We start from the raw sequence: 27,192 nt of genomic DNA, 5'->3' as shown, positions 1-27,192 counted from the left end.
TGTCAGGAAGGATTTTTTTCTCTAACAACTGCTTGCCTTCTGTAAGAATACCCAAGATTTCGGGCTGTCTCTAAAGCAGGGGTGTCCAAACTGCGGCCCGCGGGCCAACTGCGGCCCGCAATCCATTTTTAATTGGCCCGCAGCAAATTCCACAAATATATTTAGTTTACTTAAATAAACCAGGTGAGGCAATACGTACTTCACCTCGAGTGAGTGGCCCGGCTGTTTGTGTATTTTACTGCATACGGCCCTGGTAAAAACCGTTGAAAAAAGTTTGGACACCCCTGCTCTAAAGTGTTCTTCCATAACCAGAACATGGGAAATATAGATTTAGAAAAAAGAGAAACAAGAAAGAGAGAGCGTCAGACAGACAGAGAGCTATAGGGAGGGAGGGGGAAGGGCCAGCAGGTATGTGTCCCCCTCCTCACGCAGGCTGGTTGGGCACAGGCCTTGCGGCCCTGACCATTCACCTAGGGCCTCGAGCCAGCATGGACTTAGATTCTAAGTCATTAGATGGCTACGTGAGCTGTGAGCAGGGGTGCACGGCGGAAGTACCCAATTAGGGCCACTTTGAGCAGAGCTACTTCTCCCGAGAAGAGAACCAAGGCGTCCGCATCTAGGTCACCCAGGGCAAACTGTTCTCAGAGCCACCTCTGAGTGTTCTGCGGAAAACATGCCATTCTTCTCAACGTCCCCAAACTTCCTGGGGTGCAGGTGGCCAGACGTGCTTCGTGAGCCAGTCATTCATGCCACCAGAAGCGTCTGTCAGTGGATTCACATTCTTACCACAGGCAATTTCTGGGGTAAGCTTTTAAAGGATCCAAACTAAATATCAGCCATTATTAACTTTCACTGCATTAATTGATTTCAAGTTTGTTCTCTAAAATGTGTCAAAAATCCACAGAAAATAATTACAGTATTTATGTTAAGTAAATACAGTTAAGGTGCTATACTTTATTAAAATAAATGATTACTTGAAAGTATAAAAATTTCCTATTGCTATTCATTCTTGAAAAACACAAAAATACAGAAAAATGTACATCTGCTTTCCTAACCTTCCTTTCTGAAACACTGAGCTCGTGGGGTAAAGTCGAACACCGCAGTCAGTGGCATGGAAATATCATTTGACTGTAGACGAACGTCACAGCGGAAGTGTTAAAGCATAAGCTACAAACCATCTTTGAGGCTCCAGAAAGGATTAACTATGAAAGTTTCTTTCAGATGATAGTTTTGTCTTTAGTTGACTGTGTCAGTTATGGAAAGGAATTCAGGTCCCTGATATCTTTGATATAAGCAGGTGGTAAAGGGTAATGAAAAGAGAAACCATAAATGTGTATAATCACACACATACATATATACGTACTTATATATACCGATTCATCTGCCACATTTACAAATTAAAATTAAAATGAAGATTAAAAAATAAAACCTGCTACATGAAAAACATTCTTTTAAAATTTAGTTTTGCTAGAGTCTCTAAATTGATATATTCCATCAACCCAGGAGCCTTATTACAGTATCATCAGAAATTTTGACCTAAATTCATATCATTTCTCTCATGAAAGGGAGAAGAAGAGCTTGTTTTCACACTATGTTAACAAACTTCATATAAGCTATGAACTGTAAACATCTCACCTCGTGTCTTTTACAGTTAGTGGCTGTGAACAGAAGCTTCATAAACATGATTTATGGATGCATAGACACCAGGCCGAGATGTAAATTGCACCGGCCCCATCCTGGGAAGATGCCATATTTGTCCGGTTCCTCATTTCTGGTAGACCCCGCCCCCCACTGCCCTAACCGGGAACACACAGCAGTCTGCCACCCTTATCTTGGGTTCCCAAGGCGCTCGCTACCTGAGGCAAATGATATTTCCTTTGCATTGTTAGCTTTTTCAGAGACTGCCAGCCTAACCGCCTGTGTGTTTAGAAATTCAAATCAGCTTCAAAACTTGTCGAGCCACTGAGCTATCGTCTCATGTTTGGGGGCACACTCGGCTCCAAAGCCCGTTTCGTTATTAATAAAAGTAAAGGAGGGAACGTAAATAAAAGCTTGAATGGGGATAACCCGTTCAGAGCCCAATTCTTTACCTGCATGCGAAAGACTTTCATTTCTTTCCCAGGCAGCGTGATCTTTCGGGGATGAGAAGAGCCGACTATGGATCTGGAAAATAAATAGAAACCTTCCCAGTCTCATATTTTTATTTGCCAGGTATATAATCTTCAATAATGTACATTATTATTGCTAAAAAAAAAAAAAAATCTAACACCATCCCTGCCATCTCTCCATTCTCCCAAGGCTGGAGATGGTAATGCATATGTCCCTCCATACTCGCCCAGGTAAACTCAGCCAGTCAATAAAAGGTAGGTTTCTGATGATTTCAAACACACAAGGAATGTCAGGAGGGAGTAATCAGCCAACGTGGATGCTGCTAGGAGAGCAAAGAACCACATCTAATATTTTTTTCTATCCCATCAGAATGCTGAATGAGTGTTGAGCAAAAATTGGACTTTTGATAAATATCGATAAATTGATTAAACACGAGCAATCAAATTTCGGAATTAGCCTTCAATACCCAGTGAAAATAAGATTACTATACACAAACGTCTTCTGCTGTCTACAGGTTTGGTTACTGTGCCGACTTCCTCTGCCAAACGGCAAAGGTTTGTTTCATAAGTTTATTCCGAAAGCATTTCATTTTTGGTTCTGATCGATAAACTTAGATCAGATGCCAGAGCACCTCTTTCCACACTGGGTCTGCCCCCAGGCCCATCGTCCCCTGACACCCCATGACCTTACCCCAAAGCTGAAGAATAAATAACTCTTCTGCTCCCCCCACCAATGTATGCGGTTGGTGCAAAAGTAATTGTGGTTTAAAAGGTTAAAAAGAATTGCAAAAACACAATTACTTTTGCACCAACCTACAGCCCGCTTCTAAAGCTGAACCCCAGTTAATTCCTTCGTCCCAGGGCTGAGTGAAGCTTTTCAGGGTTCAGGTCCCATTTTTGGCTTCCTCTCATCATCCCCAGCACCCAGGGAACCAGGTTGGGGATTCCAGAGGGGAATCTGCAAGCAAACCATTCTTCTGTCCCAAGCAGGGGCCTGGCCTCCCAGACCCCATGGCAGAGGAGAAAGAATGAGGGCAGGCGCCGGACTGCGGCTGGGCTGAGTCTGGGAGAATAAAAGCTATATCTCTTTTTCTGTTACTCTCTGGGTTCTGTACCCTGGGCCTCACCCAGCCATCGCCTCTCAGTAATGTGATTATTAATTATAACTATCCTAAGAACTGCTGACAATTAATGAGATTTCAGACGGGTGGTGGTTGTACTTAGAGCGTTCCAAACGTTATCTCATGGGATTCTCACAACTGTCTGAAAGGTATGCTGTTTTCAGCCCTGCTGCGACAGCTGAAACAGCCAAAGCTGAGGTGGCCCGTGGGGTGTGACACAGCCAGGGTTCAGACCAGGGTGGTCAGACCCAAGGTGCCTGAGCTTTTAGCCAGTGTGTTCCCCATATCGTTAGTAGTATTTTTACTAAGTACTAGTAGTGGCTATTTGACTGTATACGGGCATCAGACTTATATACATCCCTTTCTCAGACTTAGCACAGACATGTCACAGTGAGTATTGGATAACATATGGAAACTTTTCAGGAAGGAAACAGATGTGCAGCAACATTAGACATGAATGTGGAAACCAATTAAAATCCCAACTTTGTAGAAAAATGAGTTATCTCTCTGCTACTACAAAGTAAGCAGGTGGATCTGAAAGGTATGTGTGACAGAGAGAGAGAGAGAGAGAGAGAGAGAGAGAGAGAGAGAGAGAGAGAGAATATTGTGTGTGGGGTGAGGGAGGAGGTTGCAGAGATAGTCTCACCTAGCAGATTTAAAGCTTTCTCTCTCCTAGGCTGTTGTCTTCTATGGCCCTTTAAAGAACGGTTTTTATGTGTAATTTCTAAAGTAACTCTATCCAGTCGAACAAGTCAGTTAACCTGGGACTTGATAGTACAGAATTACTTTTTACCCCGTAAGCTCCCGAAGCACCATGAAGCCTTAGGGAGAGCCCCAGCACTAGCCCCACCACTGGTTCCAGCTTCTCTCTCTCTGGGGTCCCAGTGGTTGGCAGTAAATAACAAATTGACTAGGTACCACTGGCTTCTCCAAAAGCCTGGAACCATCCTGTACAGGCTCTGGGCACTATTGATCCAAGAATTCCCAACAACAGGGTGATTGCGGAATCTCTGTCATCAACTGACCCAGGTCTCAATCCCCTCTCAAGCGACATCCTGCAAAGACTTGGCTTTGGCTCTCCTTTCTGCTGGGTGCTCATTGTAATCCCTTCGTGCAAAAGAGTGACAATTTTTATCGCCCTTAGGACAAGCAGCAAGGGCACTGGGTGGTCTGCACCTGCTAATCTCTGCGGCATCACTGGGCGCATCTCTCTGGGCCACACACTGTGTGAGCCCCTCTCAGCCTCTTGAATTCACACATTCTCCCCATCACTGGGCCTTTGCACATGCTGTTCCATCAGGCTGTTTCAGCCTGCTGTTCCCCTCGTCCTTCTCCAGATCTCAGTTCAAAGGACCTGCTCATGTGAGTGTCTCTCCAGACACCACTCTGCAAACCAGTTCAGGGTTCTGATTTCTAAGCTCCAGCAGAAGCATTCCTTTTCCTGCAGAGCATCCCGCTCACCTGGGTTTGTAAATGCACAGCGACCAATGGGAATCTACAATAATGTGTGCTTCTCCCCTAGATGGTAACACCTCTGAGAATAAAATCATTGCTGCTGTGCTTGTCAATGGATTCCTAGTATAGGGCTGGACACATACCATGCTTTCCATAAATATTTGTTGGAAAAAAAAGGGATGGAAGAATTAATAAATTCATTCATTCATTCATTCATTCATTCATTCATGAAAACAAAGCTTCGCACCCAGGGTAAATTGTGCATATGCTCTTGGAATCCACAGGAGACACCGCATTGTCAAGGACCCCAGACCTCCCTTCGGTCTTCAACTTTGCCCTCCTCAGCATTTTAACCACATGCAAACCTTTCTTAGCATAAAAACAAAACCAACCAGCTCCCTCCCCCACACACGTTACCTTCCTCCCTGTCACTTCAGTCCCAGCAGATCTTGAAGGCGACGGCCTCTCTCTCTGTCCGACTCCTCACCCCCCACTCAGTCATCCCCTTACCACAGTCTGGATGCAGCCACTGTGACCCCTGGCACTGACATTCCCATCACGCTCTCCCGTGGCCGCCCAGCTGCCACTCCAGGGGCCGGGTTCTGCCCACACGTCCTGCTGGCCGCTCTCCCTGACCATCTCTCTCTCCCATCTCCGCCTCCCTCTCCCCACTCACTGCCTTCACGGGGGCCTCATAGCAGCGTCCTGACTCTCACTCCAGCCATGTTTCCACAGAGCTGGTTACGTCCCTCGCCAGCTTAAAACCCTTGGAATTTTAACTGACTCAAAATACAGCAACAGCCAGATCAATGAAGACGTGTTTGCAGTGGGGTTGATTGTGGCAAAACAACAGAAGTGTGCAAAACACGCAGCAGTGGGAATGGCTTTGTGGGTCAGACCATGGGTATCAATGCGTCCACGATCATGTAACAATGTACACAGTCCACGCTACAGTCTCTGTGTCCACGGACTAGGACAACCCAGCGCGGGCGGCCTTGCACTCTACGCTAAGTGACAGGAAGACGTGGCGACTGTTGAACAGGAAGAGCAAATGCCTTACGTTCAGCTGCACGCTAACACTTCATCCTGACACAGGTTCAGTTAAGAGTCTTGTCTCAGGAGCCCTTACTTGGAAGCTGAAATCGTCACTGCCTCTGGTAAAGGCAACGTTTTACAACTATGTTTTTTACTATGTCTAATATGGGACACATATTTGTTCTCTTCATTGTTTCTTGTGGTAAAACACACACAACATAAAATTTACCACTGTGACCATTTTCAGTGTACAGTACAGTGGTGTTAAATAGATTCATTCGTAAAGCTGTACATGACCACCATCTCGCTCCATAACTCTTTTCATTTTGTAAAACGAAAACTCTATACCCATTAACAGACACTCCCCCTTCCTCTATCCCTCAGCCTGTGGCAGCCGACACCCCACTGTCTGTCATTCTGACTACTGTAAGTGGCCCACGCAAATATAATCATGCAGGATCTGTCCCTTGTGACCGGCTTAGCACTTAACAAGACGTCCTCAGCGTCCACCGACGTTGTCCCTTCTGTCAGCATTTCCTTCCTTCTTAAGACTGAATAATATTCTATTGTGTGTATAAACCACAAATTCCTCATTCATTCATTCATCGATAGACGCACTGGATTGTGTCCATCTTTTAGCTGTTGTGAATAATGCTGCTACGAACACGGGTGTACAACATCTCTTCAAAACCCTGCCTTCAATTCTTTGGGGTATAGATCCAGAAGTGGAATTGCTAGATCTCTGTTTAATTTTTTGAGGAATTACCATACTGTTTTCCACAGAGGCTGCACCATTTTTTCCGTTTTCACCAACAGTAGACAAGTGTTCCAATTTCTCCACATCCTCGCCAACACTGGTCATTTTCTGTTTATTGATAGTAGCCATTGTATTAGATGTGAAATGGTATTGCACTGTGGTTTTGATTTGCATTTCCCTAATGATTAGTGATGTTGAGCATCTTTTCATGTGCTTATTCATCCTTTGTACATCTTCTTTGGAGAAACATTTATTCAAGTCCTTTGCCTATTTTTTAATTGATTTATTTATTTTTGAGTTTCAGGAGTTTTCTCTATATTCTGGATATTAATCCTTTACCAGATATATGATTTACAAATATTTTCTCTCATGTGGCAGATTGCCTTTTTACTGTGCTAATATTATCTTTTTATGCACAAAATTTTTTAATTTTCATGAAGTCCAATTTGTCTATTTTTTTCTTTTGTTGCCTGTTCCTTTGGTGTCATATCCAAGAAATCACAGCCAAATCCAATACCGTGAAGATTTTGTCCTGTGTTTTCTTCTAATAGTTTTACAGCTTCAGGTCTTACATGTAGGTCTTTGGTTCATTTTGAGTTAATTTTTGTATATGGTTTTATATAAAAATCCAGCTTCATTCTTTTGCATGTAGATATCAAGTTTTCCCAGCACTATTTGTTGAAAAGACTCTCCTTTCACAATTGAATGGTCTTAGCACCACTGTCGAAAATTATTTGACCATATATGAGAGATTATTTCTGAGCTCCCTATTTTATTCCATTGATCTATATGTCTGTCTTTATGCCATCACCACATTGGTTTGATTACTGTAGCTTTGTAGTGAGTTTTGAAATCAGGAAATGTGAGTCTTCCAGCTTTATTCTTGTTTTTCCATATCATTTGGCTATTTGGGGTCCCTTGAGATTACATTTGAATTTTAGGATGGGTTTTCTATTTCTGCCAAAAAAAATAAAATAAAATAAAAATCTTTGGAGTTTTTATAGGAATTGCATTGACTCTGTAGGTCATTTTGGGTGGTATTAACATCTTAACAAGACTGAATAATATTGTTCTTATTCTCCTAATCCATGAACATTGATGTGTTTCCATTTATTGATGTCTTCTTTAATTTCTTTCAGCAATGTCTTATAGTTTCCATGAAGTCTTTTACCTCCTTGGTTAGGTTAATTCCTAAGCATTTATTCTTTATAATTATATCATAAATGGAACTGCTTCCATAATTTCCTTTTCAGACTGTCATTGTTAGTATATAGAAATGTAACTAATTTTTCTGTTGACTTTGGATCCTGCTATTTTGCTGAATTCATTTATTAATTCTAACAGGTGTTTTGTGGAATCTTTAGGGATTTCTACACATAAGGTTATATCATCTGTGAACAGAGATAACTTTACTTATTCCTTTCCAATTCGGAGGCTTTTTATTTATTTTTCTTGCCTAATTATACTGGCTGGAACTTACAGTACTATGCTGAATAGAAGTGGTGAAAGCAGACATCCTTGCCTTGTTCCTGATTTAGGGCAAAAGCTTTCAGTCTTTCACCATTGAGTACCATGTTCACCATGGAGTCGGGGCTTTTCGTGTATGACTTTTATAATATGGCTGTTGAGGTAGTTTTCTTCTGTTCTTAGTTTGTGGAGTGTGACATACATTTATTGACTTGTTCTCCATTTTCTCCCACTAGAATGTAAACTCCACACAGTAAGTTCTTTGTTCATCGCTGTAATCCCAACTCTTGGAACAGCACCAGGTCCACAGTATATCTTTGCAAATATAACCGAATGCATGAAATGCCTGTGGATTCGCATGAGAAAATGCTAACGATGTTCTGTTCATGTCACGGATAACGTGATTGGATGACTGCTATGCTTCCCACTAAGTAAAATTTTATGAAAAAATGGAAAAGGCGTACAAAAATGAATACATGCAGTACTCTTTCCACAGGGAGAAACACTTTTCCTAGTAAACAAAAGGTATCGCTGTACTTCTTAGTATTTACTACTCACAGGGAGAGGCCGATTAGCCCCAAGTGACTTCCTCAGTAACTAGTAAGTGACTCTTAACTCAGTCCTTTCAAGGTCTTTTCTCCCTTAGGTGTCTGAAGCCCTTCATGTGTTATTCCGTGAATGGCCGCAGTAATTTCGCCACACAATAGGGGGAAAGATTTAAGACCCTGTTCCCAGTGCCCCTGGACTCGGATCAAAGCTGGGGTCACAGAGCTGACGTCACGAGGGTTCACGCCTGCCTCCCAATTACCTCAGTGATCCTCCCACAACGCTGTGAGAGAAGTATAATTATTATTCCCATTTTGCAGGTGTGGAAATGGAGGCCCTGAGAGGCTAAGCCACTTGCCCAAAGTCACACACACACCTAATAAGCGAGTAAAGGAGCCCCAGTTGGAACCCCAGCAATTAGGATCACTCCTCGGGAACAGAAAACTATGATTGGGATCAGGCACATTCGAAGAATCATGACCCCTCACAATCATGGGCAGTGTTCCAGTCGGCAAAGCTCTTTTATACACATTACCTCATTTTGATTCTCCAGAGTCTCTGAGAAGTGGCCAGAACACACAAAGTTTTGTTTTGTTTTAAAGAAACCAAGTCCCAGAGAGGGCGAGAGACATAACTGCCCAAGAACAAAATACAGCAGGTCTGGCACCTACACTTGTCCCCGACCCTGGTCTGGCATCCTTTCCGTTATCACCTCACCACCTGCCACCTTAGCAGCACGGCCGCCCGCAGAAATTCTATGGTCACGCCTGACCCCAGTAGGACACTGACGACACCGACAATCGTATGGTCTGTGAACTCCATCAGGAGCCAGAAGCAGCGCACTGGCAAGATTTGAACTTCGAAGCTACAATAATACTAGAACATTCCATTTACATAAGACTAAAAGCTGCTTTATAAAACAACTTTCGCATGCTCTCACTTGATCCTCCCAAGTCCTGCCACAGTAGCTGGGCTCTAGTGAGCATATAGGTGATTGTTTTTGATGTTTTTTTTTTAATTCACTGAGTCTTCCTTCAAGATATCTGACCACTCACAATAGACCCATAATCCCCGATCTGCAATCCTAAAACCAATAAAGCTGTGAACTCTGAGAGTTTTCCTCTCTGAGTTTATAGAAAACTAATCTGACAGCAAAACTGTACCTGAACTAACCTGCGGCTATTTGTAATATTAATTTATTCCATTTAGTGTGAATATTCATACATTTTATTGCAGAAACATCAGTGAGCTTAATTACAGGGTGCTAGTCACATCCCATTGAGAACGGTATGCAGTATTACCTTTCTGAAATGAAATTAAGAAATCGTTGTTGAATCACATTTGGCCCCAAGAGTTTTGGCTGGAGAATTACGTCTGGGTAGCGTAGATATTTAATGAACCTACCAGCCTCTGGGTTAGGGTTTTCCGTATGCCCTGTTATCCTGTCCCCACAAGACAGGTATTCTCTCTGCATTTTATAGATAAGGACCCTGGGGTATGGAGAGATTCGGTAATTTGCCCTAGGTCACAGAGCTACTAAATGACAGAGCAAGGACTCTCCCAGAATAAGGTGTTCTCAGCATCCCCCATATTACTGTGTGTGGGGGGGGATGGGGGGGAATGGAGGTGGTTAGAGATGTCTCCCGGGCTTTGTAAAGCATTGAGCAAGTAAAACAGGGACTGAAACTTCATATGCCCCAGGAAAGAAGAGGGAGGAGCACAGGAAGTTCCAGACCTAAAGAGAATCTCCCTCTACTGTGCCCCCTCTGGATCCATGGATGGCTCATGGAGAATATAGAGGAGAGATTCTGAATCTACTCATATCCCAGGTTGTCAAAGACCAATGGTGGACTTTGGCTGGATCTTCTCTAGGACAAGGGCAGACATTGTTGGAGCGGGCTGACAGCAGAACAGGAATGAGGACCATGTCTTTTCAGTATCCCAGTGCCTTCTCCTGAGAATGATGGAGGTCCCACTAGAGGGCAGATAGTAAGCCGTGGTGGGTGGTCCCAGGCTGGACTGCATACGGGTTATCTCTGGGGGCTGAAATACACTCTCCATGGCTAATCTACATGCATGATTGATCTCTGCCAGAGTTGCATGTTTGTATTCAATCTTCTGAACTCTCTTCTGCAACAGTAATTAACATCAGACCAGTTTACAGATCAACAGTATATTTTCTGATTAATGCAACACTGCACCTATAACTCAAAACTGAAATTTATCTCTCTGCCATGATTCCCTCTTCATGCTTCATCTCTTCATGTTTACATCTGGTTTAACTTTTTCTAATCTAAAATAAATCAGCATGAAAAGCATCAGATTTTTCATTTAGATTCTCAATTGCCTTTTATTACTGAGATAATATCCCTTATCTGATTGCAAATGGCAGGACTGTTCCCTTGTTAGGGTCTGAATGAAGATGCCGCAGTTCAATCTTCCCATCTCTCCTTGCCTTCTCCTTCACTTTTGTTTGTAAGGGTGGTGTCTGGTGGGATTCTGTTTGAAAATGAGACAAAGTGGGATGGAAAGAGGATATGTTATTTCCATCATCTGTCCTCTTGTGAGACACACTTTGGAAGACAGCCTCCCCTGGCCGTCTAATGAGAAGTGGTCTACGGAGAGTTCATTCTGTTTTCCCACCAGGGGGACTCCAGTTCCCTGTCTGTGTGCAGAGATGAGTAACAGCAATGACAAAGCACACATGGCGGGAGGTTTCTATGCAAACATCAAGCCCGGAGGGGGGTGGGGGCGGACAAAACTCCCTACTGTAGTCATGTTAATTACCCAGTTACACAGTCAAATTTAGCTGAACTGTTTTGTATATCAAAGACATAGACTTCCCCGATTCCTTAAGTGTTCCTTTTAGCTCTTCTATTCTGTTTCCTGTCATCTGCAACATTTTCTTCTGACTTGAAAATGTGAGCTGATGATTCTAGAAACTGAATCCACTTTTTGTGCCACGTGGAATCCTCCCTGGTAATTGTTTACTGTCACTCTCTCCTTTCCTTCAATTACAGTCCTGAACTGCTTGAAATACTCCAACATCGAATATAATAAAGTTACCCTGACTTCAGAAAACCTCGGAAAGTTCTGAGAATTCAATCACCCACTCAACCTTACAACTTTAAAGTCAATTGCTGTTGCTTTTCTTCTTTCAAAGGAACAGAGACAAAAAAAAAAAAAAAAAAAGGCGAAGGTATTTCCTGTTCTTTGGCTCCCCTGGGCCTGTGGGGAAAAGGTTTTATTATCTTCCACTGCTGGTTGCTTTTGCAACCTTTTATTCACCCATCCTGACCGAAAGCCATGTAGAAGGCGCACTTTTTATAGCTGACTTTCACACCTTCTCAGAGTTAGAAGAGATGATTTTTACTTAGTGAGCAGAGCAGAATCGGGTCCCTAATGGCTTTAGGACAGAATAATAATAACAGCTACACTGCAGTGCTCCTCCCAGCCCAGGGCGCCTGCGAAGGCTTCCCAGGCATTATGTGATCTCCATGGCGACTGGAGAAGAAAGGGACCGCTAGAATCGCATTCTAAAGGTGAGGAAACATTATTCGTAATCTTATTGTTATAATAACATCAATATCAACGTAATAAACTGCTGCTACTGAGCTCTTCCAAGCACGGCCCTACGCGTTCTCATTGTACCACTTTAGTCAATCCCATAAAGGCACTAGGGGATGGTAATATTATTAACTCCATTTTGTATGTGAAGCAACTGACGCTGGAGACGTAAGAAGAGTTCACGCCAAGTCAGAATTAATGAACGACAGAGCCAGGATCAAAACCCAAGTTTACCTGAACTGGAGCCCAAGCCCTGCCCCCTCTGCTGTCGCAACAGGACATCATCAATTTAATTAAGACACCAAAGTTTGTAACAAAAACTTCACCAAAGTCACACAAAAACGACACACTGCGAGATTTCAGTAATAGGACATGCTGGCCCAGGCAGCATTTAAGAGACAGGAAGCAGATGAGTGGTTGCCAAGGGGCTAGGTTGGGGCGTGGGGGTGGCTTGGATACAGAGGGCACAGGAGACATTTCTGGGCTGGTGGAAATGCCCTATGTCATGATTTGGTGCTGGTTACACAACTATACACATTTGTCAAAACAAAAGGAACTGTACACTTACCAAATGTATGAATATTAACGCATGTGAATTATACCTGGACCAGGCTGTGTTTTAATGTATCAGCTCCAATTTAGCTCCGAGTTTCAATTCAACAGACAGAGTTAGTGAGTGAAATAAGACACAGGTTCTGATCTCAGAAGCTCAACATCTAATGAAAGGGAACTGTCTCGGGCATTTTATAAACACACCAGAGTACAGGACCAGCACAGACATGAGACCTGGCAGGTGCACAGGTAGTCAGAAGGTCACATTCATAGTTTACTGTTGCCATCTCATGGTAAAATATCCATAACATAATACTTGCTGTTTTAAGGGAGCAAGTCCGTGAGATTCAGCGCACTCACACTGGTGTGCGACCGTCCCCACTCTTCATCTCCAGAACTCGTTCATCCCCCGAAACTGAAACTCTGTCCCCATGAAACACTAACTCCCTGTTCCCCCTCCACCCAGCCGCTGACAGTCACCGTCCTACTTTCTGTCTGGGAATTTAACTATTCCAGGTAGCTCATCAAAACGGGGTCAAATAACACATGTCCTTTGGGACTAGCTTATTTCACGGAGCATGTGTCCTCAAGGTCCGTCCGTGTTGCAGGTCAGTTGCCTTTTCATTCTGTTGACAGCATTCTTTGATGACCACAAAGTCTTCATTTGGATGAAGTCCAAGTTATCCATTTTTCCTTTTGTGGCTTGTGTGCATTTGGCATCACCATCTTGAATGTTTAAAGAACATTATCTTGGAACTTGCGTCTTGTAAGTGAAGTCCCATGGGACAGTGGAGTGTGCACGTGAGCAGAAAGACACGCGCAGCATTTGTGTGTGTACTGATGTCCATGCTGGCCCATGCACGGAAGGTGTTCGGGGGCTCCTCAACCACGGAATTAGGGTCCACCTACGATGTCTGGGAGTTCAGCGGAACTCAGAGTGAACACGGGGAAAGCGAATTACGTCTCCGATCCCCTAAGCAGAGTGCCGACCGCCCCAGAGGCCATGCTTTCCACTGTAGGCAGACTTATGCAGAAAAGCAGTCAAATGCAGAAAAGACAGTAACAGATTCCTGTGAACCAGGAGTAAGCAGGCGACCCTATCATATTCCTTCTTACTCATGTTATGTCCCTGTGTGAGCCAATTGCGTGTGATGAAAATGTGTCACAGAACGAAAAGGAAAGATAGGGCAACACACACTTCTTCCTTTCTGTTCTTCCTTCCTCAGCAGTAAGACCGAGCCAGGGGGTGTCGGTAGAATGTGATTATATCAAGGAATGAAATAAAAATCTGAGTTGTTTGTTTCCATTGTTATAGTAAGAATGAAATACATACATGCATGCATGAGATAAAAGTTAAAATTGTATTATTTCTGCAATTCTACATATGAGTTAAATGCTTTTATCTTTGCATTAAAACTGGCATTACACAATATAAAGGTGAACAGTGGACAGTGAAATACATGGTGACAATTGAAAATTTTGACTTTTCTCTGCTTAGACCAACATGAAATAGCAAATTAAAAACACCATGGTAAAAACAAGAGAAAGACAATGGAAGAAAGGATAAAAGATTTATAGAGTTTAGTATCTTAAATGACCAATCTTTCCTGCTTTTTTAAACATGGGACCCCATGTCCATTTTGTACCACAAATGCTACAGCGAAACCTGAGTAAGGGGCCATGCACTGTAGGAGGGTTTCCTGGAGGCTTAGATTTTTGTTCCCTGTGTGACAGCCAGCACAGCAGCACACATGCACAAGGACCACAAGAGCTTCCTCCCTGGATATTAACCCAGCAACAGAGCAGATGGGAGCACACGGCCTCGCCCGTTCACTCCTGGGCTCCCCTGCATATCTATCAACAGAGACCCAGTCCTGTTGCACACCTGGCCCAGCCCTCATCACTCAGCAGACTTCCTCTGCAAGTACAGAGCAACAAGAAGCAGTTCACCCAGAGCCCCGCCCTGAGAAGCCAGCAGTGTCCAGGACCCATCAGTGAGGACTTGAGCACATTTGTAGCTAAAATAACAAGTTTTGTGAACGCGTAGCTGGATCAGAGGCACCTGCGCCCCTGAGGGGCCAAGCCACTGGCGGCTGGCTGCAGGCTGCTTTGCTGGGAGTTAGCTTCTTGCCTTTGATACAAGATGACGAGCAATTTGTTGTCTACTTCAAAAAAATTATTCCCCCGTTTGTCTTCAGCCCTATTTGTTTTTCTGAAACATTCTTATTCCTAAATCCTGGATATTTTCCAAGATACTCATCCTTAGAGATCCTTAGTCTCCAAGTCCTTTCTGGCTGGAGAAGCAATACACATTAGACGCGCAGAAAGGAAGTTGAACAATTTCTCTATTTGGAATTTGATGAATGACTGGGGTGACAAAGCGAGTGACCTCCACTGTGGAGCTTCACTTGGACGAACCAGAGCTGATTCCTGCCTGTCTGTCTGTCTGTCTGTCTGCAGATGACCGAAAAATGAATGGCTCTCTCAGGGACCCTAACATAAGTACTGAATCAGGAAGATCTCTATGTATGATGTCATCACCCACCACTCATTCTGGCCTCAGGTTTTCATGTAAAACACACTTCATGTGCATTCATTCATTCATTCATTCATTCATTCATTCATTCATACATACGTATACTCCACAACGTTTCTTAAAGGCTGACCTGGTGCTGGGGGCACAGTGGTGAGCTTAAGCAGGTTAGGGGCACCTTTCCTCATGGAGCTCCCAGACAGAGGCTCTAACTTATGTGCCTTAAGTTCCTTTTATTTTCTTTTCTGCACAGATTCAAAAACTTTCAATATAGTGTGATTGGCAGAATACTCAGATGGTCCCCAAGATTCCCACCCATTGGTACATGTGCCCTGGATATTTTTCTCTTTGAGTGTGAGCAGAACCTGTGAAGATGATGGGCTAGCACTTCCACAATTACGTTATGTTGTGTGGCACCAGAGTTTTACAGATGTAACTAAAGTTGCTAATCAGTTAGCGTTGAGTTATTCAACAGGGAGGTCATACTTGGTGGGCCTGCCCTAATCGGGTGTGTGTCTAAAGGGTGTCAGAGCATTCAAACAGCAGAGATAGTCTTGCTGGCCTTGAGAAAGCAAACAAATATGTTATGACTGGCCTGTGACTGGACCCACATGACAAGGACCCAAGGAAAACTTCTAGGAGCTGAGAGTGCTGAGAAAATGGGGACTTCCATCTATGACCACAGGAGATGACTTTTAATAATAACCCGTGATCTTGGAAGAGTCCTGTGAGCCTCAGATGAGATCACAGCCTCATTGGGAACCTTGATTCAGCCTGGAGAGACCCTAAGCAGAGGGGCTAGCTAACTCACATCAGGAATTCTGACCTACAAAACTGAGATAATAAATAGGCATTGTTTTAAACCACTAAGCATGTGATAATTTGTTTTACAGCAACAGAAGAAGACTACAGGTAGTGTCTGCCGGATTGTTTTGCCTTTTTATAACAGCCAATCAGAGCTGAAATCTACACTAGGTGTGATCCTACACTAGACTGATATTATCTCAGTCATGAGTAAAGAAGCCAGCTGCCTCAATTAATTTACACAGGGCGGTCACAAGGAAACAACATATTCCTTGGACCGCAGAATCCTGCAAAAAACTACAAAGAGTGCTAACGAAACACACAACATGTGAAAACTCATTTGTGGTGATGCTCCAGTGCCCACAAAGACGGTTTACAAGTGCTTTGAGTGATTCCGTAATGATTGTGAATCGATTGAGGAGGAGGAGAGAGCAGGACGTACTGCAACATCAAAAACCCAAGAGAATGTGGAAAGAGTAAGTGAAATGATTCGATCAAATGGGCGATTTACTACTAGGGGAATTTCTGAGGATCTGAACATCTCCTATGCTTCCATTCAAAGCATTTCAACAACAGATTTGAATATGATGCGAGTGAGTGTTGCATTTTGATTGTCAAACAAATGCAACAGCGTTTGTCCATTTCGTTGCAGTTGCACAATCGTGCTGCTTCAGATTCCAGCTTTTAAAGACATGTCATCATGGGAGATGAAACTTGGGTCTGTGGTTATGATCCTGAGACCAACGTTCAGAGTTCTCAATGGAAATCACCCAGTTCTCCTTGTGCGAAAAAAGTGTGTCGATCAAGATCTAACATCAAGGTGATGTTAATTGTGTTTTCTGACAGTGATGGAATTGTGTGAGCTGAGTTTGTATCCAGTAACACTTCAGTGAACTCTGAATATTATAAGGACTTATTAGAGCATTTAAGAAAATGATGGGCGTGAAAACAGCCTGAGAAACGGGTAAACGGTTTCATCCTCCATCATGACCGTGCTCTGTGTCACACATCACTTTTGGTACTCGGAAATTTCTGTCAAATGAAACATTAGGGTATGTCCTCATCCACCTTATTCACTGGATGTGGCACTGTGTGACTTCTGGCTTTTCCCCAAAGTCAAAATGAGTCAGGACATCGAGGCAGCCATGACAGTGCAACTAAAGACACTCATGAAGGAGGACTTCCAGAACGGCTTCAGAAAGTGGCAAGAACGATGGGATAAGTGTGTTGAAAATGAGAGGGAGTATTCTGAGGGGGGATTAATAGCAATGACCCTTTTACTCTAATATTTTTTTAAAATTTAAACATTCACCATATTTTGTGATCACACCTCGTATACTTGACAAGCAACGCTTTGACATACATTACACTACATTTAGAAATGTTTTAGCCATTATTTCTTCAAATCTTTTTTCTGCCCTCACCTCCTCCTCACTCCTTCTGCGACACTAATTATATGTGTGTAGGACCTCTTGATGTTGATGTTGTCCTATAGGTCGTTCAGGCTCTGCTCTCTCTCTATCTTCAATTTAGAAATCTTACTGATCTTTTCTTCGGTAGCATCCAATTTCCTGTTAATCCCATCTAGGAAAATTTCCATTTCATATAGTGTCATTTATTTTCTTCTCTACTAGTTCAATTTGCTTCATTTTTATATCAACTATTTCTCTCCCTATTCTGGTGATATTGTCCCTTAAATCCTTGAATTTAAAGGGAAACCATATGTTTATAATAGCTCTTTTAAAAGTCTTTGCTTGCTAATTTCATCATCACTGTCATTTATAGATCTCCTTCTATTAACCATAATTTTTCCTGGTGAAGAGTCATACTTTCCTGCTTCTTTCAATGTCTAGCAAGCTTTTTCCGGATGCCAGACATTTTTAATTGTACATTATTGCTTGCTGGATTTTGTTGTAATCTTGTAAAGAATGTTGAACTTTGTTCTGGCAGGCAGTTAAACTACTTGAGGGACTACGTGACTCTTTGAAGAATTGTTTTTAACATTGTTATAGGATAAATCTAGAGTAGCCTTTACTCTAGAGATAGTTCAGCATACGTCCAAGGCATGAGCATTCCAGAATCTCTACTGAATCTACCTTATATTCAATGAAGTCTCTGTGTTCAGGATGGTGGGGAACTAGGATGGTCCTTGGCCCTGGGTGAGCTCTGAGGACTGTGCATCGTGTAGCTTCCCGGTAACTCTTCCTCGTCTGCCAGTTCTTTGGCCTCAGGGAGTTTCACGGCATAGACTGGTTTTTCTCCACAGAGCCGATGGAATCTGAACCAGCCTTCTGGAGCTCATTTTCTGCCTGGCTCCCTCCTCTCAGGAACGCTTTCCTGCAAATTCTAGCTGCAATTCTAGAGTCTACTGGGTGCTGTTCAGGTTCTCCCTTCCTCTGCCACCATCCAGAAGTTGCCAATCCTTCTGCCTGAGATGTCCCCATTCTTTGCCCCATATTCTCACTGTCTCTGCCTGACATGAAAAACTCCCAATCTTTCATGAAGAACATGCGTAGACGTCTCCCTCTCTGTGCACTCTTGCTGAGTTCTGTGGGTCTAGGGCTCCGTGCAGACACCCCAACTCGGCACTCATCGGAATGACACCTCCCTCACCCGATGATGAGCAGGGGTGGGGTCCTTGACCTACTAGATACAGAGGGTGCCAAAAAAAGTGGATACACATTTTAAGAAAGGAAAAAAATGTATTAAAATTGTAATACTCAATATACACCAATAACAAAAGATGAATACAAGTCACATTTGACTTCTGCAATTACAAGAGGTGCTCAAAGTGGTTACCATCAGCATAATTTTAATACAGCTTTTTCCTTTCTTAAAATGTGTATACATTTTTTTGGTAACCTCTGTATATATTTTAAAACAAGCCAGCCCAACATTTCTTCTTTAATCCATTTGCTCCACTAGAGAAGGAAGAGAACCTGGGTCACCAGAAACAGAGGGTAACGGGAACACAGTGGGGACCCAGGAACCAGTAGGAGGTGATTAGTGAAAGAGCCTTGGGCAGAAAGATGCCTAAAGCAGAAGGAGAGAGAGAGTCAGGGGCTCTGTACCTGTCTCTTACCACTTGATTCTGTATGGTCAACTCTGAATACTCCGGGGTCCCCGCGATTGCAGCAGGACAAATGCTGCTTTCCCGCCATCTCCCCCAGAGGGGAACATAATTGAGGGAGAATCCTCCTTCTACCAGTCCTGACTGCATCCCTGGGCAGTCTGCCCCATCTCTCTGGGCCTCACAGAAGTTTTTCTTTGGAAAAACAGGGCTCATGTGCCTCCCACAGCTGTGGCGAGGATCAATGAGGCGATTCAGGGATCAGCCAACAGCAGGCCCTTTTGTGACATCTCTGCCCCCCACTCTCCTTGCACACAATGGGCCAGCCCTCACCAGGCCCTCTCTGCCATCTCTCCCCTCCCCCACACCCATGCCCCTTCACACCAGCTTTCTCAACACAGGCAACTCCCATAAGCCTCTCTGTCACTCTCTCCTGGGTTTATGCGGTTGGCAAACACTGATCTGGAACTTCCAGATCAGGGTGTCAGACCTGCATCAGAATTACATAGTTTTCATGTTAAAAACATAGATTTCTGGACACCACCCTTCCCAGAGCCTGGGGCTCTGCGCGCTTAGAAAGTTCTCCTGAGGATTCTGAAGGACACTAACGCATGAGGGCCATCATCCTTTCTGAGGTGCTAAGATGGCATTTAGATCCCTGTAGGTCTCCTGAGGGAGGGTGCGTCTTACATGAAAAATGCCACATAATATTTCTTGCCTTAGTCTTGTCTTTGTCAGGCAGGATTCAGATGTGTACGGACTCGCATTCTCAACAGTGTCTTGTCAACGATGGAATTTGCAACTGACAACAGGACAGGGTGGTCTCTGAATGACAGCCGTGCATTCAGTTCAGGGCCAGTTGGGTAACTACTCCCTGAGTTGCGTGGGGAATGGAGATTACCCTGAGACAAGAGCACAAAAGGTCACAAATCCCCGTTACTCAGCACTTGAGTGTGGGGAAGGATCGGAGGGAGTGTTCACTCCAATTTGAACAGGACCGTTTGCACGGAGGTGGGATCCTTAAAGCACTGGTCACAATTGTCCAGGGCCCGGGGCCGTGTCCAGGCCATGGCTTTGTGGCAGGGTTGGGCATGGCAGAAAAAGGCACACTGGAATTTGAACACCAATGGCGACTCACTTTTATGGAATGCTGCCTCTATGCCCGTCTGTGGCGCAGCCTATATATAGATTCTCTCCCTAATCTTCCCAGCAACCCTGTAAGATAGATATCATGGTTCTCACAAACACCAAGAGGGCAAGAGACTTGCCGAGGTCAGCAGCTAGCAAGACCCCAGGAAGACCCCGTCCAGTGCCCTCACTCAGTCCCAACACCACCCTGCATCTCCCGGCTCCCTCCCTTGGTTTGGCTGAAATGTGCACACAGTTTCCCCACCATGCCAGACTCGATCTCGTGAGATGTCAGCTAGATCTCGTGAGACTTGGCTACAAATGTTCTCGATCGAAGCACACTCAACTTATAATACAACATAGTGCAGGTCACTGGGAGCCCTCGGTCACCAGCTGTGTACCCCGATGCCACAAAATGAATTCTTTCCCACCTCCGACTCTCGCACCCCTGCAGACCCTGCCCTCTGACAGCCAGCCTCCCATTGGCAGGTTCCGGGAAGGGCTGGAAGGACACGGCGCCTGGGTAGCACGGAGACCCAAGGGTTGTTTCATCTTTGGTCTCTTGGATTTCCCTTCTCCTCTGGGTGGATGGAGGCTACCAGCCATTGTCGACGGAGGCGAGTGGCCGAGGCTCCTAAGAGGAGCACGGGAGGAGGCGGGAGGTCCTGACCTGCCCGCTGGTGGCTAAGCCAATGGAAATATGTATTGGCCTTTGGAGAATGGCCTTTTCTCAACCCTCCTCACTCCGGAGGTCCCAGAGCCCTCGCTGCTGCCAGAACACCAGCCTCTCCCGGCAAAACATCGCCTGGAGGCCAAGACTTCCGGAAGAAAAGTGAGACTGTCACCTGGCTCAATCTCTTTGGCTTGGTTTGGGACTGAGTACATTGTACTGTGCCTTTTGATAACTGCCAGGAGAAAGGGAATGTTTGTTCTACCTCCTGTTTGGTCTCTGTGCCTTCTTTATTCCCTGAATAAAGTTATCTTGAAGCCCAAGCCACTTAAAATTTAGTGCTTTTATTTCATATGACCTAAGGGTTCACCCCAAGCGCTGGAAAACATTCATCAAAGCCCGGAGTGGCACTTCTCGCCCCTGGTGGGACATCCGAACCTCACGGGGAGACTTCCACTTCCGGCCACGTGGGAGTAACCAGACAGAAGCTACGCAGCAATGGTTTCCAGACCTTGGGCAGTAAGCCTTGTGGGGCTGTGGGGCTGGTGAGAGAGGAAATGAGACAGGGGAGCCCTACAGTTGTCCCCACCTGGGGGCAGTTTCCAGGCTGCAGAGCCGGAAGGAGAAAGTGGAGAGCCCGGGGTCTCACTGAGTTAAGCGGCACAGGTCAGACGCAGACCGGCTGAGCCAGCTAGAATGTGTGTGGCCAAATACTGAAGGAGAGAGAATGCAAGGAAAGAAAGTTCTCGCAACTTGCAAGGGGCTCGTCAAGTCTTGGCTGAATCCTGATTCACACGAGCTTGAGGAAAAACAACCTGAAGCTAGGAGACCAGAAAGGCACTTCCAGGACCCCATCAAGAGATGGAAACAGTTACATCCCCACTGGCCCTGGTGGAAAGGTCTCTGCTGGAAGCAGGGGCCTCCCAGGTTCGTGCTCTAACAGTGGGGGGGACAGCCGTGGATCAGTGTTTGTCAGCCTCCACATCCGGCCATTTCAGGCTGGGCTAGGCTTTGTTGTGGGGGGCAGAGGGCTGTCCTGGGTACTTAGGATATGGTGCAGCTTCCCTGGCCTCTACCCCACAGGTTTCAGTAGCATCTTCTCCGAGTTGTCACACCACAGTGCCTCCAGACATTACCAGATATCCCCGGGGGTAAAATCATCCCTGACTGAGGACCGCTGCCCTGGACTAAAGGCTTCAGAGAAGCCTCAGAAGAATCACACTGTTTTCAGGTAACGGCCTCATGCCAGAAAAAAGCTCAAGGCTCTTTCAAGGAATGCAACACAATCAAACACCTGCCCTGGGTCACAGTGGCCTTGGCTGGGCTACGGGCTTATGTCATTTTTAAAAGTTCACCATAAAGAAGCGATCCAAATGTCCATCGATAGATGAACAGACAAAGAAAATGTTATACACACAATGGAATATTATTGAGCCTTAAAAAGGAGGAAGGCCTACCAGTTGTGACAACATGGATGACGTAGAGGACATGATGCTGAGTGAAATAAGCCGATCACAGAAGGACAAATTCTGCATGATCCCACTGGTACGCGGTATCTAAACCAGTTCAATTCATAGAAGCAGAAAATAGAACAGTGGTTGCCAGGGGCTGAGGGAGGGGAAAACGGGGAGATGTGGCTTCGTGGGTATAAAACTTCAGTTATGCAAGACAGTAAGTGCTAGACTTCTGCTGTACACTATGGTATTGTGTCCTTTAAACCATGCTGAGGAGACACCTCGTATGAACTGTTCTTACCACCAAACAACAAACAAGAAAGAAACCCGCCAAAGAACACAAGGACATTTTCAGAGGTGATGGATACGTGTAGTACCCAGACTGTGGTGTTATCATCATGGGTGCATGTTATGTCCTAACTCGTCAAAATGTAGAGATTAAATATGAGAAAAGTTTTGTACATCATAATTTTTTTTTAAAATCAAAATTCACCATGATTCTTATATTTGGCCAGAATTAGGTATCACTAGCTAAATAAAAATTTTGAAAAATGAGTCGGAAGGGGGGAGATCAAAATGATAGAAGCCTGAGAAGTCTTGAAGAGGTGCAGCCAAATGGCAATTACCAACTACAGAAGCTTTCCCTGGCTCATCTCATGATTAAATGTATTAGAAAGTGTCAGCTATAGGAAGACGGATGGGCAAACCTCGGCTTGCGTGCCCCCGCCAGCGTCCGTCATCAGAAAGGTCTCAACAATCAATTAAGAGACGGCGACTCACATGCAAACTCTGGGAGGCGAGCTCACCTGATTTCCATGCAGTTTCCCTGCTGAAGCTGGTGAAACCATCTGTGCTCTCCCAGGAATGTGAGAACGTGGGCATGCTTGCAGTGTGGACGGCGGCCAGGACTCAAGCACGGGCCCCTCCCACTGCCCAGTTATGGCTATTGTGATGTCTGAAATTGATCAGATCTGTATGCAGGGAGAGAACGGCCCTCAACACACTGTTTTTAATAATTCGGGGCATTGTGGAGTCAGCAGGGATCAAGGCTTTGCAAACATGGAGACCAGATCCTAGCACCCTCCCCACCGTCGGCTCCCAAACCTAGTGACCTTTTGGCATCACAGGTGAGCTGGTCCTTCCTATCAGAAGACAGTTTACGGAAGGGGATGAGTGTGGCCAGAGTTAGGCTGGGTCACTGCTTGCCTCAGAGAAGAGGCAGCATCTCCAGGTGTGAACGCAGCTCAGTACAAAGGCCACAGGGTTAGAAAAACGCCCGTCAAAAGACCTTGAACTCCACTCAAACAGACTTGCAGGTCTTCATAGGAAGGACTGGAAATCCATAGAGTTTTCACAGAAACAAAATCTCCCCAGCTCACTTTTACTAAAGCACCAGCCAGCATCTTTAATCACGCACCTTTGTGCACTGAATTCATTCCAGGGACCTTGCTCATTTTTCACCCCATCAAGTACTTTACGGGCAAAGTCTGCACAGATTAACCGATGGCCTTGTAGCCTGAGAGAGAGAAGGGGTCAGTGGGCCAAGTCTAACAGGCCCCCAGGGCTGTTAATTTGGCTCTCTCATCCACTCAACGTGGAAATTGAGCGAGGAAGTTGCCTTTTTTCTTGGGTTTCCTAATCTAAATGGTGCTGACATGCCCTAATGGGAATAATCTGAACAGTTCGATGGATAAGGAACATTTTAGATTCTGAAATGTTTGCTACTAAAAGAAGAGAGCTCAGAATTCAGAGGGACAGGAACCGCAGATTCTATCAGATGGTTTTTCAACTTGACCTGCCCTTGAGCGGAAGAGGCAAGCCCTACCTGGACCACTTCTCAGGTCACAGCGAGGACCAGGCAGCTGACCAGGCTGATTGCTGTGGGACGGGTCTCGGACTCATGTTAGACTCCAGGTCACATTCAAGAAGCAGGCACACCCCCTCGACTGTTGGCTGTAACTGGTAATGCCTTGGGTGGAGGTGGGCTGCAAAAAGGGTGTAGCTCTGTCTGTCAGGATTCTGGGAGGCTTTTACAGCCTCCTGCAAAGATGTCCCTTTCCACATCGTTATCTTCAGTATTGCCTTAGGAGTGTGTGAAGTTTAATGCATGAAAAACAAATGGGGATGCAAGAGCTGCTCTTTGCTACTTCAGGTTTAAAACGAAGCCATGAACACTTTTGTGAAAAGCAAAAGGATGTAATTCAACAAGTTTCTCTCTCTCTGGAGGACTGAAAAATAACCTCGATGAAAATTATGCGATGATGACATTCTGTCCCCATCCTATTAATTACTTGTGAATAATAACATCTCTGGTTTCTTTCAATTATACTCTAATTGCACACCTTTGCTCTGGTTGATTGGGCAATGAACTAATGAACAACTATTACTGAATTTAATTAATGCCATTATTTCTGTGGCCTTTACGTCTCTGTTGTGAACATGGACATTCACAATCCCAGGGCTGGAACTGGAAGAAGCCTGCCTTGAACCCTGCAGAACAGGTTCTCACGTTGCCCTGGAATAATAAGGAAGCCAGTGTGGGGAACAAAAGATGGGGAGTAGTTGCCAGCATTCACGGGAAGCTTTCCTAATGATAGCGTCAATATTCAGGAAGGTTACCTTTTCATAAAACATTAGCAATCTGCATGTTGCATTTATCCAAAAAGGTGGGTAAGTGAGCTACGTGGGAGTCAGTTACAATGTCATTCATAATTTAGTCCACGTACAATGAAGAGCTGATCGGATTTCATGCCTGTTTACTTTCGGAAAGATAACTGCTTGTGGCTTATACTAGTTGCAGAAGACGACCGTTTCAGAGTGATTGGTTTATTTCACTTTGCCATTCTAAATCCCCGCAGTTCTCCTTTTCCCCCCACAAAAAACAGTCTCTGCTTGAAAATCTGAGCTCCTCCTCAAAAAATAAGAGACCATTCTTACCGGCCTAATTTAAATCATTCTATTTTAACTGGATCAAGGCAAGTCATGGCTATTCTCCTGCATGAACACATCAGGAAGCAAATTTGGAATTTGTTTTTAACGACAGATGATTGCAAATGTACAGCACTAAGAACGTTTAACTCACAGAAATGTACTGCTGTTACTACATGTGGATACAAATTATCCAACTCTTTGGCGCACTAATAAATGTTTGCAAATGCAGACATGTGTCAGGTGTAAATTACATCCATCAGATAAGCTTCTCCCTGCCCCATATTTCAAACACTGAAATACATTCAGGGATGAGAAAACCTTTTCCAAATCCCTTGGGAGAAACGAAAACAGATGATTAATTTATTAGTCCAGACAGACCATCTGAACTGTCTGACGAGCAGCACCTCCGTTTCTCTGACTTAGGTGTGCGCCCCACTGCTCCCAGCCCCAGCTCCGCCCGCCGTACCTCATGTCTGCTGGCTGTCTGCTCAGCTGTCTTCAGGCCTTGATACATATGGATGAGACAAACTTTGGCTCTTCTCTGCGACGGAAACCAGTGGCTCTTCACGAAATCCATGACCATCACATGGTTTTTCAACCCTGTACTAAATGTTTTTATCTGGAAAGTCCGGTACACGGCCGTTTCCGCGTGGCGGGCAGCGTACCCGTTCTGATGAGTTTGGGTAGGAATTCCAGGGTGCTGCATGATACTCGCAATCTTGTGACTTGGGCTCGCCAGCCTGGCAGACACACTTTTCTTTGTTTAATCCCCGTATTGAGTGCAGCAGGAGGGACTTGGGAAGTGCCCCGGCTCCGACCTCTCCCGTAGCTTCTCAGCTCCACAGTTCCTGGTCCCCATGCCCCAGCTGCGACCCGTGCGGGGAATGTATGTGGACCTCTCGAGGACGACCTCATGGGCCATAAAAAGACTCCTTCTTGCTGCTGTCCATCCGTCGCTGGCGCTTCCACCTGTGTTCTCCGGTCATTCCAAGTCCTCTCTGATTTCAAAGACACATCTCTCTCGTCCGCTGCATTCAAGCTCTGAACACAGACTTCGCTCGGTTATGGACAGTGAGGCTCCATATGCTTTCAGTCTCAGGCCCTCACCATCCAAATAAATTATTTACAGGACGCGGTACAGAGGAACCCGGAGTGACAGTGGCTGCTTCTCACAATTCCGGCTTTTTCTTGCCAGGAACAAGAGCAGACTCCTACGACGCAAAGAGTGACCTCAGCCCCGGAGAAGATAAGAAACACATTCAAGTGAAAAAGAGAACTCTGGCACAGAAGCAGCGATGGCTGCAAGTGGGCACTGGAGACGGGGCTGTCAGGGAGCCCCGGGTGCCGCCCGGCGGGGAAAGCACTGGCTCAGGCAGGGCCCTGTCCGCACTCAGCCGTGAGAAGTCCCCTCACCACCCTGACCTCACTTTCCCCAGGAGAAAATCTGGAATAATAATACCTGCCACTTACAGGGTTGTTGGAAAGATCAGGGGAGCGAAATAGTAGGAAAAGCTCAGCGTGTGATCTATACAAGGCCTCGTCTCTGAAGGACGGGTGCGTGTTTCCTGCCAAATCATCTGGCACTGTCTCTCTCCGTACATAGTATCCACTGCATAGCTACACGATGCTGAAAATGATGGGCTCTGAATGTCATTTAGAAATGCAGACGCATGATCTACCCCTTCTCATTTTATTTCATGCTTTCGTACCTTGTCTGTTAGACCAGTAATTCAGATGTGGAAATTCCAGACCTTGGATGAAGGGTTGAGCCAGGAGAGAGCAGGTGACAGGCACCAGCGCTGTGTTCTGAGTCCACACACAAAACTCTGCCGGCAGCTTCCTCCCGGCTTTAGGCAATGATGCTCCCCACCCCCGATAACTCTCCCTCCCCACGTTGAAAGCCATGGGGGTGACCACATGAGGGGGTGACTCCCGATGTCTTTCCTGAGGACAGAGCCGGTCCCTGGCCCAGAGCTCTGCCCTCCCTGATGTAA

The 27,192-nt window shown here is 45.1% G+C and overlaps 1 protein-coding gene across 4 annotated transcripts in view; it reads right to left on the bottom strand.

Annotated features, from left to right (window-relative positions):
* C16H10orf90 (chromosome 16 C10orf90 homolog) overlaps window positions 1-26,592 on the bottom strand; it is a 193,051-nt gene extending 166,459 nt beyond the window's left edge. The window contains exons 1-2 of one of the 4 annotated variants that reach the window (XM_033129827.1): window positions 25,665-26,592; window positions 2,091-2,163 (exon numbers count right to left, since the gene is read on the bottom strand). In XM_033129827.1, coding sequence (XP_032985718.1) covers window positions 2,091-2,163; window positions 25,665-25,904 — 313 coding nt within the window. In that variant the 5' untranslated portion in view covers window positions 25,905-26,592. The remainder of the gene's footprint in view (window positions 1-2,090; window positions 2,164-25,664) is intronic. The other 3 variants (XM_033129824.1, XM_033129826.1, XM_033129825.1) reach the window with 3 other exon arrangements.
* Between the last annotated feature and the right edge of the window lie 600 nt (window positions 26,593-27,192).

This window comes from Rhinolophus ferrumequinum, chromosome 16 (genome assembly GCF_004115265.2).
Source record: "Rhinolophus ferrumequinum isolate MPI-CBG mRhiFer1 chromosome 16, mRhiFer1_v1.p, whole genome shotgun sequence".
Classification (NCBI taxonomy): domain Eukaryota; kingdom Metazoa; phylum Chordata; class Mammalia; order Chiroptera; family Rhinolophidae; genus Rhinolophus; species Rhinolophus ferrumequinum.
This window is presented reverse-complemented; position numbering and strand designations above follow the sequence as displayed.